General features: G+C 41.7%; 1 protein-coding gene across 1 annotated transcript in view; it reads left to right on the top strand.

Annotated features, from left to right (window-relative positions):
• Positions 1-22,384, top strand: part of CRTAM (cytotoxic and regulatory T cell molecule) — a 55,131-nt gene that overhangs the window by 21,699 nt on the left and 11,048 nt on the right. The window contains exons 3-9 of the mRNA XM_033918817.1: positions 1,110-1,262; positions 8,419-8,553; positions 9,322-9,483; positions 11,068-11,139; positions 11,235-11,357; positions 19,963-20,049; positions 22,273-22,329. Of these exons, the coding sequence (XP_033774708.1) occupies positions 1,110-1,262; positions 8,419-8,553; positions 9,322-9,483; positions 11,068-11,139; positions 11,235-11,357; positions 19,963-20,049; positions 22,273-22,329 (789 nt within the window). The remainder of the gene's footprint in view (positions 1-1,109; positions 1,263-8,418; positions 8,554-9,321; positions 9,484-11,067; positions 11,140-11,234; positions 11,358-19,962; positions 20,050-22,272; positions 22,330-22,384) is intronic.

Genomic DNA, 22,384 nt, shown 5'->3' on the forward strand with positions numbered 1-22,384 from the left:
AGGCACATCCTGTGGGCAGTCAGCTGGCGCCAGCGACTCTCCTCCTCCCCAGCATCTCACAGAACACTTTGAATCTCAGTGTGGCACACCGTTTGCGATTCTCTGGTGTAATGGAATCTGGTCTATAACATTATAGAATAGGTTCCTAGCACATGTCCTTTGGGCACCTAAATCTAGGGATGCCAAATTTCCTTTTTACAAAAAGAGGATACCTGGCCCCGCCTCCAGCTCCACCCTGATCTGCTCCAGCCCTGCCCCCAACACGAACCTCCCTGAGGTCGAGGCTGTGTCTCGAGGGGCCTCTGCTGATGCATGGACTTCGACGCGATAACATTGTGCGCATGCACGCGTGCATGTGACTTCATCGTTTCGACATCTGCACGTGCGCAGAGGCTCTCCAGACGCGGCCCCCGAGCTCGGGGACTTCCAAAACCCCGACAAACTGCCGGGTTCTGGAAATCCCTCTGGACACCCTAACAGTCCTCTAAAAAGAGGACATGTCCGGATTTTCCTAGACGTTAGGTAACCCTACCTTAAATGGACACCTCCAATTGTAGGACTGATCCTAAATTCTGAACGTCCTTCTAGAATACCAGACCTGTGGTATCCCTTGGCAACATTGTGTATTTTTTAAGCTCCCATAAGATGAGACCCTAGCAATGTGCTGTGAGCCTGTGTGGCGCAGAGGTGGATGCAGGCACGTTTCTCAAGCACAAAATTATAAGTACTCTGGCATCTTGATGAGGTGTAAAGCAAGACAAAAGTCAGATTGCTACTAAAAGAAATCCTTGCCGTAGATGAATAACCGATCACACTGGTGGTGACATTTACAAAGTCCCTAGCAAGCTAACAAGCTACATATTGAGTTCACTTGCCTGCAAGCATTTCCTGTTACAGTCCTATACATAGAGCAACTTTGGTTCACAGTCTTAATCTTTCTTCATGGCATGCATTTCCTGTAAGAGCACTTATTATGACAATATTGGCTCCAGGTCTTGCTCCTTCCCGTGCATGCAGTTCCTACAAAGAAACTCACCTTATGTGAGCTGTTCATTTCTACCACATAAAGCGCACTGTACTCACAGGATTTCTTTTCTGCCTCCCCACAGTTTTAAAAGACAGAAGATATGAACTTATCCACTATTCACAGAACGAGCTATCAATCAGCCTGTCTAACGTAACTGTACAAGATGAAGGCCTCTATACCTGTTTCCACTATACTCATCCATTACAGAGCAAGAAAGTGTATGTCACCGTTGTAGGTGAGTTGTAATCAGCGAGAACAACATTAAGCTGTGTGGTGTGCCTCATATCACATTGCAATTTGGTCTGCAGCCACAAGGATCTCTTTATAAATGCTCAGCTGAAACACATCATAGAGGACTGGTCCAGTGCTCAGCGGTAAGTGCTGAAAGGCGCAATGTAGAAGAACTGGAATCAGTTTTTGGGTAGCCTTTTGTTAGCCAGAGCTGGGGATGTTGAAGAGGTAATGCTCACAGCCCTGGGACAAAGGAATCCTAGCCATCAAGGAACAGTGACATCTACTGGCGAGGTTTAGGACCCATAATTACATGCTTCCAAAAGTTGAACAGCCTTCACCAAAGAACATTCCGTAACAGAGCTGAGGCTAACAATGTCTATGGATAGTGTATTCCATTGTAAAGGGCTTAGGAAATGGAACAGTCTCCCTGAGTACAATCATTGGCAACAGAATATTCAGAATTTTAAAAGATTTCCGAAATGGCTTCTTTTTTGCCAGATGAAATACAGGGTGTGAGACTGTGTTGTTTATAAGGAAGAGATGATGACAGTAAGGTGCTGGTCACCTATGTATTTTATTGTTTGTATTTTTGCTTTGTGTTGTTATTATTGTCTGCATACTTATTGTTGATTTTGTATGTAATTTTACGGGCGGGATATAAATAAATAAACAAACAAACAAACGTTTGTTTACAAGGATGAGGGTAATTTTCTATTTATTTAAACCAGGGGTGTCCAACCTTTTGGCTTCCCTGGGCCGCATTGGTTGAAAAAAATGTTTCTGGGGCTGCACAAACGTGCAAACGCTGCAGCAAGACAGAGGAGGGAGCCGGCAAGACGGTAAACACCCGGGGGCAGCAGAGGAAAACACTGCATTGCCCTTGACTGGGGCCACATAAAATACTTCACTGGGCCACATGCGGCCCTCGGGCCACAGGTTGGACACCCCTGATTTAAACCTTTCTTTTATGCTGCTAGAATGGACACAGTCCATCCAGAGTGGAGTAGGAAAAAAAACACAACTCCCTCTCTCTATCGATTGAGTTGGGAGTGAATACAAAACAGGAAGAAAAGTGCATAAGTTATTGTGAATGAAGGTTTGTGGTGCCAGATCCTAACAGAGACTCATTCTGGCTGAGCAGGAGAAGCACTGTGAGAGCTCCAGTGTTGTGGTGTTTACTTTTAATTTGCGTTTTACAATTGTTTTTGTTTTAAAGATAAAGCAGTCGATATTCAGCCCGTGGTGAGCAGCAGCTTTGAAGCTGCTTATTATGGTCATGGGCTGAATTAACTTCTGATATTCAATACTAGGCCATGTCCAGGCTTCAACATTGAATAACCCAAGTATGTGCAGTCACCTGGATGATAACTGGGCACTGGCTGATATTCAAACTGGTACCTGGTTAGTTAAGTGGGTAAAGGTTGCATTCACTATTTTCACTGAGGAACCACATGAAGCAGGATCAGGTAGAATTTGCTCCTGCCCCACAAATTATAGTTAGGCTGGGGTAGGGGAGCCTATTATAGTGCAGAGTGAGGGCAGGAAGGGGGTTCTGATGCTAATTGGGTGGTGGGATGGGGGTTCTGAAGGTAAGCAGGGAGCAGATGGATGTTTTGATAGTGATCAGGGGACTGGGATGGGGTTTGAGGGGAGGTCGGATTGTGGATGGGGGCAAGAGCGGATAGCGTAGCTGGTTTATTGAGAAAGACATGGGGGAAGCCACTGCTTGCCCTGGATTGGTAGAATGGAATGTTGCTACTCTTTGGAGATTCCACATGGAATGTGGCTGCTATTTAGGGTTCCGGAATCTTGCTTAATCTTTGAGATGCTGGAATGTTGCTACTCCTTGGGTTTTGGTCAGGTACTAGGGACCTGGATTGGCCACCATGAGAACGGGCTACTGGGCTTGATGGACCATTGGTCTGACCCAGTAAGGCTATTCTTATGAGAGGGGTTCTGATGATAATCAGGGGGATGGGAGGGGGCTTAGATTGTGATCAAGGCCATGAGGGTGGTTTTGATGGTGCTTGGGGAGGGGGCAGATGGGGGTTTTGAAGGGTGATTGGAGGCAGGAGAGGACTTGGACCTTGTTTCAGGGGAGAGGGAGGGCGATGAGCTTTGGGCCACTACTGGGTGTTGGCTGATATATTAAATGACCAAGTTAAAACTGTGGTTTATGCTTACCTATATGGACAAGGACACTGAATATTTCCAGTACCTATAAGGCTCTCAACTCCTCCCCAGCTCTGCTTTCTGGAACACCCCTGGCCTGCCCATTTTCGAAATGGCTGGTTAGTGTTGATATTTATTGGCTAGCAGGCTGAGTATGATTTAAGCAGGCAGGCACCTCTCTGGATGCTTAAATCACTTTGAATATTGACTCCCTATGTTTCCAAAATCATAACACCTTTACAGAAGCTCATGTATTGTAGCGCCTTTGCAGAGGCTCATGTAGGCCTTTCTGAATTGACTTCCAAGTCATTAGTAGCGGTATAGAAGCTCTCAATAAACAATAAACAAAATGGATATTCCCGCCACACAAAGCCTATGCATTAACATTCATTTCTCCATGTATTGTAGAGCAGGCCAATTTAAGAGCATAACTCTCAACAGGCGATAGAATAGGTATTGTAAAGGATTTCAATCTCCTGGGCTCTTTCATAAATAAAGAAGCAACTAGCAGGGAAGAAATACTCTGCAGAATAGCACTGGGTTGCTCTTTAATGAAGGCTCTTGACAAAGTATTCAAAGGCAAGGGAATAACACTCCAAACAAAGATCAGACTTGTCCACACACTCATTTTCTCATTGGTCAATTATGGATGCGAAAGCTGGACACTACGGAAACAAGACAGAAAGAAGATTGACTCATTTGAGCTTTGATGCTGGAGAAGGATTTTATGCATGCTGTGGACTGCCAGAAGAACTAACAGTTACAACTATCTTATTTTGGTCACACCATCAGAAGAGAAAGATCATTGGAGAAGGACATTATGTTTGTGAAGATCGAAAGGAACCAGGCAAAGAGGGCGACCTGCATTCAAATGGTTGGACATGTTGAAAACAACCGTGGGGAGGACCTTACTGAACTAGCACAAAACCAATCTCTTTTTAGATCTGTAACTCATCAAGTTGCTAGGATTCGAGCACAAGTTGATGGCACCTAACACACACATAACTCTCAAAGGGGCCCTTTTACTAATGTGTGTTAAGCTGAATTTTTAGCCAACAACTTATGATCCTAACTTTGGTTGAAAATTGGGCACAAATTTAGGAGCTTAACTTACATAAAAACATAAGAGCCTTACTGGATCAGTCCAATGGACCTAGCCCAGTATCCCTTCTTCATGGTGGCCAATCCAGGTCACAAGTACCTGGCAAAAACCCAGATAGTAGCAACATTTCACACTACCGATCCCAGGGCAAGCAGGGGCTGCCCCCATGTCTATCTCAATAGCAGACTAAGGACTTTTCCTTTATGATTAGGAGCTCAGGTTTTTGTTTTTTTAAAAAATATATCAGGCCCTTTATTTTTTGTTGAAAAATAATCATACTAAAAGCTTGTATTTTTTTTATTTTCACTTTTTGGGTTTCAACACTTGTACACAAGAGTTAATGCAACTGTTTCCTAAAAACAAAACAAAAATATTTTGCTTTCTTTCATTTCATTTTTTTTAAATCATGCATAAGCATAAAATGTTATAGAGATCATTTTAAAAAATCTAATATTTAGCCAGCGCAGGTTTTATTGTGGCTTTTTTTTTTCTTGTTATCCTACCTGAAAACAGCAACTGAGTATTCATATACTTATCCAGAAATATGAAAAGCATATTTTTATTCTTGACTACTAGTTCAAGTTGGTGTACGTTAAACATATTGCTCAGAATATGACGGCCAATATGAATGGCAACAGCGTTCCTATCTGTCCATTTTCCCTTCCTATAATATCTATAATATCTCAAAACCTATTCTCTGGAGCCACTCACACTTCCAATTCACTAAGGCTCTCTTTTACAAAGGCGCACTAAGCGTTGTAGCGCAGATTTAGCATGCGCTAAATCAACGCATGCGCTAACCGCTAACGCATCCATAGGATAACATGCATGCATTCGCGTTTAGCACATGTTTGGCGCTTGCTAAAAAGCTTAGCGCACCTTTGTAAAAGAGGGGGGCAAGAGGCCCTTTTACTAAGCTACATTAGACACTAAAACTTGCCTAATTTGGGTTACCAGATTTTGCATCTGGTAAAGGAGGCCACGTGGCCCCACCCCATTCCGTCCTCAGGCCCACCTCATTCCACCCTAAGGTCCGCCCCATTCCATCCCTGGCTCCGCAACATTCTGCCTCCCAACCCCACTCTGGAATGATGACATCGTGTGACATCACCACGTCGCATCTGCGCCTGCGCAGATGCATGCCAGACTTGACCCCGATCTTACCAGCTTTTCAAAACCCGGTCAAAGTGCCAGGTTTTGAAAAGCTATCCGGATGCCTGGACAGTCCTCTGAAAAGAGGACATGATGTCTGGGTAAATCCGGACCTCTGGTAATCCTCTGCCTAATGGAGCAAAAATGGCCTAACAAGGGACATGAAAAAGTGTTGCACCTTAATTTTGTCATCAGTGCAAACTATGCATGTGGTATTTATTTTTTACTTTTTGGGGCAGTGGTTATGTCAGGGGTGGAGAATGGGAATGGACTCACTATTCCGCTAGTACACTAACATATAATATGGGAGCCCTTAGCACCTTCTAAATAGGAGGCAGTAAGGCATAAATTCTGTAACCAGTGCCTAAAGTTAGGCACCTATTTTGGAGGCGCCCAGCTAGATAGGCTTCATCTAAGGCAAGACAGTTGTTAGGTTGCATCCGTAGGAGTTTCGTCAGCCGGAAGCCTGAAGTCATAATGCAGAACCATGGTGAGACCTCATTTGGAATACTGTGTGCAATTCTGGAGGCCACACTACCGAAAAGATGTGCTGAGAGTAGAGTCGGTGCAACGGATGGCCACCAGGATAGTCTCGGGGCTCAAGGATCTATCGTACGAGGAAAGGCTGAAAAATTTGCGGCTGTACTCACTCGAGGAACATAGGGAGAAAGGAGACATGATCGAGACGTTTAAGTATATTACCGGCCGTATCGAGATGGAAGAAGAGATTCTCTTTCTCAAAGGACCCTCAGCCACAAGAGGGCATCCGCTCAAACTCAGGGGCGGGAAATTTCATGGCGACACCAGGAAATATTTCTTCACCGAGAGAGTGGTTGATCCTTGGAACGAGCTGCCGGTGCAGGTGATCGAGGCAAACAGTGTGCAAGAATTTAAAAGCAAATGGGATGCCCAGTGGGATCCCTTAGGGTTAAGCCAAGGGAACCTGTCACCAGGAGTGAGATCCCTAGGATAGTAGACTTGGGGTGGGTCAGTAGAGTGGGCAGACCTGATGGGCTATGACCCTTATCTGCCGTCATCTTCTATGTTTCTATGTTTCAATTGAATATCAAGCTCAATTAAGCTTTTTAATCAGCACTGATTGAAACCTAGGCGCCTATCAAGAAAGCTTGATTCTGTAACAAGGTGCCTCTAAAAATTTAGGCGGCCTTCCAAAAAATAGGCACTATACATGTTAGGCATGGGCGTGGCTACGTTTTAGGTGCCTTCTTACAGAATCACCGCTCTTAAGCATGCTTAAGTGCTCGCATGGGCGCCTACCTTTTAGTTGTGCCTAAAGCTGGTTCATTTAATGGGTGCCTCCAAAATAGGTGCCGCTCAGCGTGATTCACTAAACAGCACCCAATTTTACTTGAATCACACTGAAAAGTGCCTTATTCATTCTTTTTTATGGTCACACATTAATGCTATGAAATGAGAGTTTGACTGCTATAAATATATTTTTACGGAGTTTTTTTCGGACCAGTGATGAAACGAGTGACTTAGGGTACTGTTGAGTTCTGGTCACTCGTGGATAAGGCCTGTTTTTCGATATCTTATATTATTATTTCGATTTTCTGTCCATTGACTAATGATTGAGTGTGAATAAATTTTTCTGGTAAACTAATAACAATATGCATTGTGACTTTTTTTGTTGACTTTTTTACGACTGTACCCTTTTTCTTTTTTGAGTCACATTAGAACAGGGCCAAAAGAAAATAATAATAATAATTTATTTCTTATATACCGCTATACCGTGAAGTTCGAAGCGGTTTACAATAAAGATATAATTTTATGGACATTCTAGACATGTTCTTAGTGTACAGGAAAGACCCACATAAGGATGTGCTCTCCACTTACAGTTCTGCTAGTAGGAGGTGCTATCACATTTCCAGTGAAGGGAGCAGGCAACCTCTGCATGACTCCAGGGAATCTGCCTGACCCTAGTGACTGAAAACCCAATATTGAAGCATCAGCCCCCACTGGCAGTAATACAGTTGGAGGACTTCCGCTCAGCTTAGAGTAGGGGGTCTCAAAGTCCCTCCATGAGGGCCGCAATCCAGTCGGGTTTTCAGGATTTCCCCAATGAATATGCATGAGATCTATGTCCATGCACTGCTTTCAATACATATTCATTGGGGAAATCCTGAAAACCCGACTGGATTGTGGCCCTCAAGGAGGGACTTTGAGATCCTTCCCTGGCTTAGAGGGAACAGTGGATGTGCTAAGCTCATTTCTTAGCACAGCTTAGTGAAAGGCCCCTTATGTCCGCTACGCTTGCCCCAGACTTGCATGATTTCCAGTACTGAGGGTAATTGTACTGTATAACTTGGTGTTTGTATTTAGACATCGTAATGGGTCACACCAATTACATAATGGCACTTAAGCGTGCTCGAGCCATTACAAAATGCTAGCCCAGAACTGCTTTGATGTGCTGAAATTTAGATGCACTCACTTATGACAGGAGATTAATGACTGGTATAAGTTGGGGTGCCTAGGTGCAGGTGATATGCCATGGTCTACCTATGGTCCAAATGTATGCTCTCTCGCAGACACGAACTGTAGAACCTAGAGCATTTGTATGCGTAAGAACATCTATTAGTAGCAGCCAGCCAGCCATGGAAAAGGATAACAATGAGGAATTTATTTGAACTGCACAGAGCAATAGAAGCAATCTGAAACATATAATCACATAAACTATAAGATGTTTCTTTCCTTTTTTATGTTGCTTTAGCTCCTCCCTCTAAACCAATGCTGGAAGCATCAGTGCATGATGGGGAAGAGACAATAACACTGACTTGTTCCACTTTTGGAAGCAAACCTCCTCCTAAGATGAGCTGGCTCCTAGACAATGGAATAGAAATTTATGGTAAGCAGTGTCTAGGTTCTCATTAGCACTAAAGTGAACTAAAAGTCTCTGTTATAATGTTCACTCTTACTAAAGATGCAACTCAAATGATGGTGTATTGTAGTTGTGACTTAGCAATTGGGGATCAAACAAATTGAAGAAGTGTATGCTTCCAGTATAACACAAAAAGGTGGGTTTGCCTAGCCTTTGTATGTGTTAAGAGTTGCTCCCAACCATGTTTTCTGATTCAGGAAGCTACCTCACTCTCTTGACACATAGATGAGTTTAAAGGAGGTTTGGATGAATGTCTGCTGGACAAGTCTACTAATAGATATTAGCTGGAAAGATGTGAGAATAATCATCTCTCACTTTTGTGAGTGAGTGACATGGAATAGATCACTATACTGTATATATTGAATATCTGGTCTAAGCCAACCTGGCATGTATTACTTCTGTTGGGGGCTCTCTCCTTGGATGGGTAATGGGTTTAGTTGAAATTTGGCAGAAATGTTGCTCCCTGTCACAGAAAGACGATATATCAAGTGCATCACGCATACCTATAAGTGAGGGGGCCTCCCTCGCTTCCCTTCCTAACTGGAACTCTGAGGTGGGCCCTTATCCCTTGTCTCAGGCAGCAGATTGCCTTCAGCCACCCCTGCAATACAATCGTAGTCAGGATATGACAGCATCCAAGCAAAATGCAAAATGAACTTGACATGAGTTATTAATCACCTATGGTGGGTTGTTGGGTTTTTTGTTTTGTTTTTTTTTTGTCATTTTGCTATCCAGGTGAAATGGAACACCGGTTTGAGAGGGATGGGAAGAAATGTCAGACAAGTAGTGCCTTAGTGATTGGTGCATACCACAGAGGTGCAGTTGTGACTTGTGTTGTTCAGCACGAAAGCCTGAAACCAGGAACTCTCATAACAGACTTCAGGCTCACGTCTTTCTGTAAGTTTGCATTTAGCAGTACATAAACAGAAACATAGATGTAAGTTAATAGATGCCAAAACTACATCTTTTATAGGACAATCCCCCCCCCCCCTCCCTCCTTTGGTTCAGTGTGAGAATGATGACGAAATCTCAACAACTTGATCTAATGCAAGATGACCCTGATAAAAGAAGGATAGTGGCTAAAGAGTTTTGATATCTTACTATGAATCATATGAAAGGATTCATGTGAAAGGATTTTATTTCTGATAATGAAAAGGTGTGTTGGCCGTGTTATTCCACTCTTCAAGGTAATATGTAGAAATAAAAACATAAATAAAAAAATATATACCTTTTTTATTGGACTAAATTAATGTAGTTTATGATTAGCTTTCGAAGGTAACCCCTGATAAGAATGGGAGATAATTCTATTGTTGGGCCTCTATCTGTGACATCACAAAACTGCAAAAGAGAATAGGTTTTACAGGAATCAGAAGTTCTTTGTAAGATAACTCTGTAAAATTACACCAGATGAAATAACTCCCAGTATATATTGGGAGCAAGTGTGAGTCGAGGTATGCCGCCGTGAGGAAACACGACCACATCACGGCGGCATACCTCCACTCACACTGGCTCCCGATACAAGCAAGAGTACAATTCAAATTCTACTGCCTACTATTTAAAACCATAAACGGAGACAGCCCAGCCTACCTAAACAACCGCCTAATCCAAACTACCTCAACCAGACATAGGAGAACCCACAAACCGTTCACGCATCTCCCAATCAGAGACGTCAAATGAAAAAACTGTACGATGGCTTTCTAGCCACACAAGCAGCAAAACTAGACTACCAGCTCTCCAATTTACTGATAACGACCCCAGACTACAAATCGTTCAGAAAAGAAATAAAAACCATGCTATTCAAGAAATCCTTGAAGACAAACTAACACTGAAAGGTCACTTTGGGCAGCCTCAAAACTTAGAGACTTGAAGAAAGCACAGATGTTTATTAGCATACATATGTGACTCCTGAGCTCCAAGCTGGCTTCAGAAGTCCCGAAAAAAGGAAGTTACAGAGATATTTATACATTCTTCTGGCTATACAACTGAATTCTAGAAAAAACTTTTCACGTGTTACTTTTCTTAACAATCATTGGTGCTAAGCTCACACTAGCAGGTCATTAGCAGGTCACTTATCTAAGCCCTGCAGTCTTTCTGTTACATGTCGTTTATGCTGAGATAGCCATAAGAAGTTAGAATGTCCAAGCTAACACCCAGTGCAGGCAGGCTAGAACATGAGATAAGTTAGGTCTGCAGCTAAACATAATTCAGCATTTTATTAAAGAGAAAACTTAGTTCAACACTTAGGAAAACCAGTCCCAGATTCCTTCAACACCGCAAGACTCTTCCCAATTCTCTGAAGCAACTCACTCTACTCTTCAATTCCTCTGGAAATGGCCAGATAACTCCTTTTGTAATCCGCCTTGAATCGCAAGGTAATGGCGGAATAGAAATCACTATTGTAATGTATACCAATCTGTCAAAATGTGGATTAAAAAAAGTGGAAACCTTTCATTTACTTTGGGGGTTTTTCTTGATTTACAGCAACAACCGAAGTGCTGACAGATGTCCCAGAACTTGTCCCAGCCACTTCTCCCAGTCCCCAAAACTATACTGGTAGGTGCCAGAAATTCTACAAGCCTGCTACCATTATTTTCTGTTCTTTTAATGCAATTGTTGAGCAGCTGGTTCTGTCTTTGTTTTGCTTGTAGCGCATGTTCCTTCAGAGTCAGCACATACAGCAACTACACGGTCTTCAACTGAAGAGCCATCTATCAGCAACGCACTCACAAGCAATACCCAGGGGACAATTGAAGAATCCAGCCTTACCATCTGTACGTTCACATCTTTATATATATATACAGAATGGGACTTATATGTTAGGGTACTGGGTCCCCTAGGCCAGTGTTTCTCAACTCGGTCCTGGAGTACCCCCTTGCCAGTCAGGTTTTTAGGATATCCACAATGAATATGCATCAACTTGATTTGCATGCACTGCCTCCATTATTTGCAAATTTCTTTCATGCATATTCATTATGGATATCCTGAAAACCTGACTGGCAAGGACCGAGTTAAGAAACACTGCCCTAGACCAATTTTCAGCATTGTGTTCCCCCTAGCCCAGGGGTAGGCAATTCCGGTCCTCGAGAGCCGGAGCCAGGTCAGGTTTTCAGGATATCCACAATGAATATGTATGAGATGGATTTGCATGCACTGCCTCCTTGAGATGCAAATCTATCTCATGCATATTCATTGTGGATATCCTGAAAACTTGACCTGGCTCCAGCTCTTGAGGCCCGGAATTGTCTACCCCTGCCCTAGCCTTATTTACTTATTAGCAGCAATCTAGCACTCTCCTAATGGCAGTGGAGGCTCTAGCACAACACTTCCTCCTTTGAGAGTAGAAACTCTAGTACTGCTTCCTACTCTGTCGCTCTCCCTGCTCTCTTCCCAGCATTTTCCTCTACCATCACCCCCTCTGCCCAGTAGCATACTCCTTTTTCTCTCTCTTCTCCAGTCTTATCCGCCTCCCTCCGTCTCTATCACCCCATCCTCTGTTTAGCCCAGTGAGCTATTATTCAAATCAACTTTTTCAAGAGAGCAGAAGCCTCCCTCCTTTCAAATTCTTATCTCTTTAGCGCGCATCTCCCTCTCATTTATTTGCTCAGCATCATTTCTCTTGTCTTTTTTTTCTTTCCCACTGCATACTGTCTCCCCAATCCTGTTTTTCTCTCTCTCCACAGTAACAACCCCACCTCTCCTCCCTCCTTTCCTCAAAATGTGTTCCTTGCCTTTTCTCCCTTTCCCAGCATCCATCCATCGCTCGACATCTCCATTTTTCCCCAGCATCTGGACCCTGACTGCCTTTTTTTTTTGGCAAATTGAATGGTAGGAACTTTTGCCATGGCTGTCTAGCACTTTTCCTCTTTTTCAATGCTAACTCAAGACTAATGATCACGGGCTAGCACTTCTCAATTCTAATCTGTAATGCATGAGATCGGCACCAGAAAGTGCTAGTTTTGTGACCCTGAGTTATGAATATACCAGCATTAAAAAGGAGGAAGAACACTGGGGAGCCATAGCACAAATTTCCATAATTTTGTCCACCCGACTCCTTCACATTTTTCGCTGGTAGGACTCAGGAATCCCCACTAGCCCAATTCTTCCACCCTACTGCTCTGTCCTGAGCAACTTAACTTTGTCTACCTGGGCTCAGATGCAGCATTTTTTTTTCTACCCGCAATATTTTGGTGCTTTAGGTGTCTGCCTAGTTCACCTAATAGTAAAGCCAGTCCCAGTACACAGAAGCAAATGGTTTGAGTTAAAATGTGATGTGGCCAAGAGCAGTGCGTACACTAAATCCAAATCTGCCAATGAGCTCTGAAGGAGTGAATTTAGAAAAGCCCAGAGTGCTTCCTCCACACCACCACTGCACACACATAGAATAAGATAGATATTGGATCTGAGATGCAGTGTGAGTCTGGCTTTTCTTTTTTTTCCACTATATTATATCTGGGAGGCAAAAGTGTAATTGGATCATAGGAATCAAATGCTGCGGCTCATGTCTGAGCAGTATGAGTAGCTACTTATTCTAAAAAAAAAAAAAAAGATGGGGAACTTTCCTTTCCTCCTGTAAAGCACCCTAGGAAGTGGGATATCTATAGGGAGAGGGAGAAGCCCTTGGTTAGAGGACTGGTCTGGGACCTGGGGTTAAAATCATATTTCTTGTACTATTAGTGATCTTGAGCAAATCACTAGCTCCCATTGCTTCAGTCAGCCCTCCCTTCTCTCCCACTCCCAACTTGACCTGCATGTAATTTCTGATAAATTGTACTGATGTAGATGTCTATGTAAATGCCATAGTAAAACTATGTCTGCCAAATATATGCAGTTAGGTAAAAGACAAAATCATTTTACTTAGCAAAGGCCAGCAGATGATCAAAATGGCTCATCCAGTCTGCTCAGCAGTAGTTTGTCAACTTTGGGTCGATGCGGGTGTGAAACCCAACATCCACTTACCCCCTTCTTTCCTCGTTCCCTTTGCATCTTACCCAACCTTCAAACAAACCATCATCTTGTAATTGCTACTCTGTGCAAGAGACTCCTTTGCTTTGTTTACATCCTCTTGCCACTAAGGTTCTCCGGCGTTTATCCCATGCTTTTTTGAAGTTCATCCTTTCTGGGAAGGCATTCCTAGCATCTGTCAGATTTTTGGAGAGAAATAATATCCGACATTGCTTCTGAGCTTCATATTGTGACTCACTTCCCTCTCCTCCCCAGAATCTTTCCCCCCCTACTGGAACTTTTTTGCTTCTTTCAAATTGGTACATAGTTTCATAGTTTATTTAAAATTTGCTTACACGCCTATCATAAATTCTAGGCAAGAATACAATGCTAAAAAAGGTAAATACAGAAATTTGAGACAGAGACATATACAACTGACTACAAAGATGAAAAATAGACAAGACAGATTAACAAGAGGGAAGAAGGAGGAACTACAATATAGTCAAGAAAAGATAATATTGAAGGAATGAATGAAGGGAGAAGGGTAACATATTTTGAGCTGCATTAGTTCATTGGAGGAGAGAATCAGAAGATAAAGGAGAGAGGAAAAAGAAGAGGAAGGGATAAATGGCCAACAGCGTTAAAAGGAAAGAAATTAATGATCAAAAGCATTTTTATACAGGAAACATTTCAATGCACCTTTGAATTTCTCCAAGTTGGTTTCAGGTCTTATGTGTAATGGCAAAGAGTTCCAAATCGTATGTGTGTGTGTGTGTGGGGGGGGGGGGGGGGGGTGGTCACTGAAAATAATGTTATATGGTGGGTACCAATCATTTTCAGTGAGGGTACAAATAAATAGATGTTGATTTGTTGATCTTATGTTTATTAAAAACTTTATATACCACATAACAGCCTAAAAATGATCTAAGCATTTAAAAATAGGAAAGGAAAGAATAAGAGCAAAAGTTAAAATATTTTTTCATAAAATACTATAATAATCAACATCTCAATAATAACAATTCTAATAATAAAACAATAATACTCTGGGTGGATCATGTGGTATGATTAATTTATCGATAAATGCCGGTTCATTGGTTTTGGGAGTTTTGAAAATTATCATGGCAGGTTTATATGTTATTCTATGTGGAATGGGTAACTAATGAGCATCCTTTAACAGCTGCATATCTATATCCCCCAATCCCTCCTTTCCTCTAAGATATACATATTTAGACTTTGAGACTCATTTCATAATTCGTAGGAATTCTTCTGCAAACCCTGAGATAGGCACAATACGCGGAACACTTGAAACAGTAGCAACATGGATGAAAGAACACAAACTAAAACTTAACCCGGATAAAACAAGCTTCATCCTCCTTGAAAACTGCAAAACATAGAAATAAACTCGATCTCATACTCCATTAAACCCACGGTAAAACTCTTCGGAGTGCTGATAGACAGAGGTTGTACCATGCAACCATAAATCAACAAAATTATAAAAACATCATTCGCAACTATAAGAAACCTAAGACAAATTTGAAAATTCTTTGACAGAAAACAATTCCAACTCGTGGTTCAATCACTAATCCTAGGCCTAATAGACTACTGCAACATACTATATTTCCCCTGCCCAGCAACAAAGATGAAACAACTTCAAACAATACAAAACATAGCCCTAAGACTTATCTATTCATTGAAAAAATACAACCACATCACAGAGGCATACCACGACTCACACTGGCTCCCAATACAAGCCAGAATTCACTTCAAATTCCATTGCCTATTATTCAAAGCTATAAACGGAAACAGCCCTACCTATTGGAACAATCAACTAACTCATTCCACCTCTAACAGACACAGGAGAACCCACACAATATTCACACACCCGCCTACCAAAAATGTCAAACAAAAAAAAAAAATATGACAGCCTACTGGCCACCAGAGCAGCAAAACTGGACTGACAACTCACCAATCTGCTGACTTCAACCACAGACTACAAAACTTTCAAAAAAGAAACAAAAACCCTACTCTTCAAAAAATACATAAAACCAATATAACACAACCAATAATGTTCCAAACTCCTCCTGCATTACCAATCTACTCCTTAGCAAATTAGAAAATGTTCAAACTATTCCTCAAATACTTCTTAATATGTACTTCTTAAGATCATAACAATTCTTGTGTAATCTGCCTTGAACCACAAGGTAAAGGCGGAATAGAAATCACTAATGTAATGTAATACTGCCTCCAAAACCGAACACAGTATTCTAGGTGAGGTCTCATTTCCCTTATTCTATATCTGCCTATGGATCCCAGCATTGCTCTGGCTCCAGCCACTGTGTTAACTCATTGCTTTGTTACCTTGAGATTGACGGAAGCTCTGTGACCTCAAGATCTCACTCTTGGTCAATGTGCATTGGCTTCTTGCCTCCCACTGTGTATTGTCTCTTTGGATTTCTGTGCTGAAAGTGCATGGCCCGCACTTAAGAACATATAAATAGCCTTACTGGGTCAGACCAATAGTCCATCAAGCCCAGCAGCCCGTTCTCACAGTGGCCAATCCAGGTCACTAGAACCTGGCCAAAACCCAAGATGTAGCAATATTCCATGCTTCCAATATGGGGCAAGCATTCTCTGAAGTTAAAAGGGGATAAATTCTGAACAAACGTAAGGAAGTTCTTCTTCACTCTTCCGGAGGCTGTTATAGGGGCTAACATCCTCCAGGGATTCAAGACAAAGTTAGACAAGTTCCTGCTGAACCAGAACGTACGCAGGTAAGGCAAGACTTAGTTAGGGCACTGGTCTTTGACCTAAGGGCTGTCGCATGAATGGACTACAATGGACCACTGGTTTGACCCAGTAGCGGCAATTCTTATGTTCCCCCATGTCTTTCTCAATAACATTTAAGCGGGTTCTCTTTACTCATTTTGCTTGGATTCCTTTCTTCCTCTTTCCTACTGCAAGCACTAGATGGCAGCACATAATAGGCAAAAACATTTCTCCAAATTTACGAGGCCAGTGCACATAACACAAAATGGTCCACAAAACTACAGAAATGTTGTCTCTCTTCATTATCGTAACTCTTTACAGTCCCAGCTCCATGTGACTCCATGTCTCACTCATCCCTGGCTGGATCAGACTTCAACACCATGCATTTCACATTCATCATTCACTATAAGTTGTTAAAGAGAGAATCTGATTCCTTTGGTGAGGAACAATTAGAGGAGAGGGGAGTAAGTCTTATGAGCTACTTGAATCAGTTTGCTGACTTTCCCCACTTATGCTCACTCCTGTCCACCTCATGCTCTGTGGTTCAGGACCTTTTTAGTGCTTGCTACAATCAGTAGATGTTCCATCAGTAATCTTGAGTTTCACTGGAAATTAAACACTGATCTCTTGCATGATGGTATCAGGGACCTGTCAGAGTTTGCTTAACTATTGGATAGACAAGGCGATTGCCTAAGGTGACAGTTTCTGAGGGATCAATTACAAGTATTTTGACTATAATGGACACCAGATGCCTATTTATAGGCCGAATCACATTTATACAGAGTGTTCAGAGATTTTATTTATTAATTCAATTTTCTATACTGTTCTCCCAGGGGAGCTCAAAATGGTTTACATACATTTATTCAGGTACTCAAGCAGTTTTCCCTGTCTGTCCCGGCGGGCTCATAAGAACATAAGAACATAAGAACTGCCATCTCCGGATCAGACCTTCGGTCCATCAAGTCCGGCGATCCGCACACGCGGAGGCCCTGCCAGGTGTACACCTGGCGTAATTTATAGTCCACCATATCTTTATATGCCTCTCTTAAGGAGATATGCATCTAGTTTGCTCTTGAAGCCTAGGACGGTCGATTCCGCAATAATCTCCTCTGGGAGGGCATTCCAGGCGTCAACCACTCTCTGAGTGAAGCAGAACCTCCTGACATTAGTCCTGAACCTGTCCCCCCTTAGCTTCATTACATGTCCTCTAGTCCGTGTCAAATTGGACAATGTAAATAATCTTCTCTGCTCTATTTTGTCGATTCCTCACAATCTATCTGATGTACCTGGGGCAACGGAGGGATTAAGTGACTTGCCCAGGGTCACAAGGAGCAGCATGGGTTTGAACCCACAACCTCAGGGTGCTGAGGCTGTAGTTTTAACCACTGCGCCACACTCTCCCTAAGTGAATGAGACCAGTGGTGGAGGATCCTCTCTCAATCATAGCACTTCTGTCTATATTGGCTTGTACAGAATGACAACTGAAAGGCTTACTGCGATTGTACAATAAAAGTACAGTGTCACTTAGCTGTTGTGGTTCTTGAATCGCAACTGAAAAGCAATCTCCAGAAACTATTTAGCCAGGTAAATGGACTATTTTAAACCTTCCAACTTCTCTCCTTCAATCTAAAAGTTGCATACACTGACGGTGCGATGAGAGAGATAGGAAGAAAACCAGGAGAGAGCAGAATCTTGGAATCTGAGCGAACAGTAGCTTCATCGCATGCCCCCTAGTTCTAGTATTTTGGGAAACAGTAAACAAGGTTCCTAAAAGATAAGGGGATTGAGGGGTACAGATAGAAGTAAAGGTAGGTTATAGAAATGCTCAGAAACCACTTCACAGGTCATAGACCTGATGGGCCGCCGCGGGAGCGGACCGCTGGGTGCGATGGACCTCTGGTCTGACCCAGTGGAGGCAACTTCTTATGTTCTTACATCTGTCTGTTCCCCTCCACTCAGTATTTTATAGACCTCTATTATATCTCCCCTCAGGTGTGGATAATTTCATAAAAGAAAAGTCCATAAGTTGTAGCTCTATCAATTGATAAAACGTGGTTGTTGAAACTTTTCTTTAAAAACAGGCAAAAAGAATTTATGGGTCTTAAAGTACAAATGTTCCCTGATTTGGCATGGGAGACGCAGAAGCGTCGCCGTGAATTTTTAAAAAATGAAATCTGGGGTTACATCCATGAGTGCTACTTTTTTCTTACGGCATCCTTGTAAGTGTATTGTTTGCTATCGTGCTGTTAAATATGTCTTTTTTGAACCAAGTCAGTTGACAACTTTTTTGTCGTTATCCCGCTTAGAGAAGGAAAAAGCTTGAGCCCTAGTAAAATGAAATATGCACCTTCGTACTCAGCTCTATAGCCAGTATCAATCTTTAATATATTTTCTTCTTTGCTCGCTAAATCTTAACATTTTGGATCTCATTGGAGGACTTGAGCATAGTTAGCCAAAGTTTATTTTTCTTGTTCACTACTGTTAAAGTGGATACTTTAATGAAATATGTAAATGACTAATATTTGCTTTCTGTACAAGTTATGCTTGGAAATTAAGTTTGAAAATTAATAAATAAAGAAAACTCCATAAGCCATTATTAAGATGGATTTGGGGAAATCCACGGCTTATTCCTAGGATAATCAGCATAAAATCTATTTTACTCTGGGATCTTGCCAGGTACTTGTGACCTTGGTTGGCCACTATTAGAAATAGAATACTGGGCTTGATGGATCTTTGGTCTGTCCCAGTGTTGTAACTCTTATGTTATCTTCTCCAAGCTCTTTATCCTTTCCTCATAGGGAAGTCATCCCATCCCCTTTATCGCTTTTATTGTCTTTCGCTGTACCTTTTCTAATTCCACTATATCTTAACTTTGTTATGTGAGGGTATGTGTACGAGTGTGTGGGCTGATACAGGATTATTAGATGCCCTATTAGACCCTTAGATCAATGCTTCTTTACCTGGCCAATTAGGTTTCAGGATTTCCAACATGAATATGCATGTTGTAGATTTGCAAACGGTGAGTCTCCAGTACAGACAGAGCTATGCTCTGAAAGTACACTTGGGCTGGGTGTGCCTCCAGGAGAGGGTGAAGCTGCATTGTTCTAAGGGTCTGAAAGTTAATTGAGGGGTGACACTAGGGCACCTAATAATCTTTTTAAAGATGCTTTTAGTGTTTAAATTTTTAGACACGACATAATGCTCCAGGTTTTAACTCTCCCCCCTCCTCACCGTTTTGCCCTGCTTTGTTTTTTCCCCTCTCAGAAAGAATTGTAACTTTTCCCTCCTTCCCTTCCCGACGCATGTCTGTTTTATTTGTAAGAATTATGTTTCTGTTTTAGAAGGTTGTACACCGCCTAGCAAATTGAATAAGCGGTCCATCAAATAATAATAAAAACTTGAAACTTGTATCAGCCCTGGTGCCTGAACAATGAAATCCTCAAGAGTAAATACCCAATTCTAGCTCTTTGAGAGAACTTGTTCAAAGGTAAACAGAGAGCTTCAGAGTCATCGCTGAAAGTAGGAAATGCTGGTTTGTGTCTTAAAATATCTCTTTAGTCTGCAAATTGAATATTGCTATTTTAAATATTACTAGTGTAGGTATGTATGTTTTGTACTCATTTCCATGGATGACACATAAAAGCAATCTTTCCTTTTGTTTCTGCCCAGGGCCTGAAAAGAGCTCTGATGTAAAGCAGCCAAAGGAATTTTATCGAACAGACAAGCCAAGATCATATAGCTCCAGCACCACAAGCAGTAAGAAACCAGTTGTGTTACACAGCATTGTTTAATCTGTGAATTAACTGAAAGAAAACTGGATGTTCACGCAAGGCACTTATTGGTTTGGCATTTGAAAAAAGAGATACCTAATATGAATGGCATCATATTAGGTCTCTTCCTTGGTTGTACTGACACTTGTTAGTCTCCTTACTTTTCCTTTTGACCACTCCACATTATTAATGGTCTAATGTAGGGTTAACATTGATACTTTTTGGATGTAATTTACCCTTTCTTTTTATATATTTTTCATCCCTGTGTTTCTTTAACAAGAGTTTTGTCTTGTGAATTAAGTTCAAATACTAATAAAGTAAAAAAAAAATGTTTACATACCCATGGCAGAATTTGTCTAAGATGGTGTGTACCATTTGTGGAAAATATGAGTGATCGGGCAAAACATATTTCTTTTATTTTGAATGTGTTTCAGTTTAAACCATTATGCATCACAGAATAGCATAATCTTTATACAAACCGTAGCAATAAAGGAAGTAATAAAATGGTCCTTTTCAAAAGTTTGCATACCCTTTGTTCTTAATATTGTGTATTATCCCCATTTGCATCAATGACAGTTCACAGTGTTTTCTGATAGCTATAAATGAGGTATTTTATGTAGTAAAGCTGCCCATTCTTCTTGGTAAAAAAGCCTCCTGATCCTGTAAATTCTTTGGTTGTCTAGATTGAACTGAGTTCTTACCAAAATGACTCAATGATGTTGAGGTCAGGAGGTGATGAGGGCCACTCCAGAACCTTCACTTTTTAATGCTGCAGCCCCTGAAGGGTCGACTTGGCCTTATATTTCAGATCATTATGCTGGAAAGTCAGAGTGTGCCTTTCATGTGCAGCTTCCTGGCTGATGAACACAAATTCTTCTCCAATATATTCTGATATAATACTGCATTCATCCTGCCATCAATTTTGACTAAATTCCCTGTGCCTGTTTAGCTTCCCCTCCACCCCCCCAAAATACCCCAGCAGAGATCTACCGCTGTGCTTTACAGTAGGGATGGTGCGCTTCTCTTCATAGGTCTTGTTGACTCCTTTCCAAACATATTGTTTGTGGTTATGACCATAAACTTCAATTTTGATCTCATTACTCCATATTATTTTGTTCCAGAAGTTTTGAGGTAGAGAATGACATGGTGACAAAATTAATCACCGTTCCCGTCCCCGCGGATAACCGCGGCAAATAATCCCATGTCATTTTCTAGTGTCTATTTCAACCTCAGTCCTTCTAGACCAGCATTCTTCAAAGCAAAGCTTGCGGGTCAGTGGTTGTGGCCATTCATACTCTGATTCTTATGTGAGCCAAGGATAATGAAGCCATTGTGACATCACTGATGTGATTGGCTCTTAGGTACTGGTGGAATGAGGCATTATGACATCACAATATCTGCTCTGGATACCAGAGACTGTCATTCTTTAGTGTCTATTTCAACCTCAGTCCTTCTACATCAGCATTCTTCAAAGCAAAGCTTGAGGGTCAGTGGTTGTGGCCGTTCATACTCTGATTCTTATGTGAGCCAAGGATAATGAAGCCATTGTGACATCACTGATGTGATTGGCTTTTAGGCACTGGTGGAATGAGGCATTATGACATCACATTATCTGCTCTGGATACCAGAGACTGTCATTCTGTAGTGTCTATTTCAACCTCAGTCCTTCTACACCAGCATTCTTCAAAGCAAAGCTTGTGGGGCAGTGGTTGTGGCCATTTATACTCTGATTCTTCCCTCTCTCCTTAAAGAATGACATGAAGATGGTTTCCCGCGGTTATCCGCGGGGACGGGAACGGTGATGAATTTTGTCACCATGTCATTCTCTATTTTGAGGCTTTTCAGGCGCCGTTTTGTATATTATAAGTGGGCTGTTTTGTGCTGCTGGTGCAGCAATGGTTTTTTTTTTTCTGGCAGCTCTATCATGCAGCTCATTTTTCTTCAAGTATCTCCTTATTGTGCATGCTGAAACAGCCACACTACTTTGTTTCAGAGAAGCCTGAATACCAGTAGAAGTGTCTTGCTTGGTTTTCTTTGCATCCCTACAAAGTTTCCTGGCAGCTGTGTTTGAAATCTTTTTTTTTTTGTTTACCTGTGTCTCGGTATTAACATAACCCATAATTTTCTACTTCTTGATCAGAGTTTGAACTGTACTTATTTTTTTTATTGTTTAGGGCAATTTAATAACCTGTGTTTCATTGATTAATAGGGACCGGTACAATATTGAATACAGAAGAAACAACACTGATAGTGGAAAACACAACAGGTAGGTTTATCTTAAGTTTTTGATAATAAAGTCCCGATTAACCGCACTGGAAAAT

Source organism: Geotrypetes seraphini, chromosome 13 (genome assembly GCF_902459505.1).
Source record: "Geotrypetes seraphini chromosome 13, aGeoSer1.1, whole genome shotgun sequence".
Classification (NCBI taxonomy): Eukaryota; Metazoa; Chordata; class Amphibia; order Gymnophiona; family Dermophiidae; genus Geotrypetes; species Geotrypetes seraphini.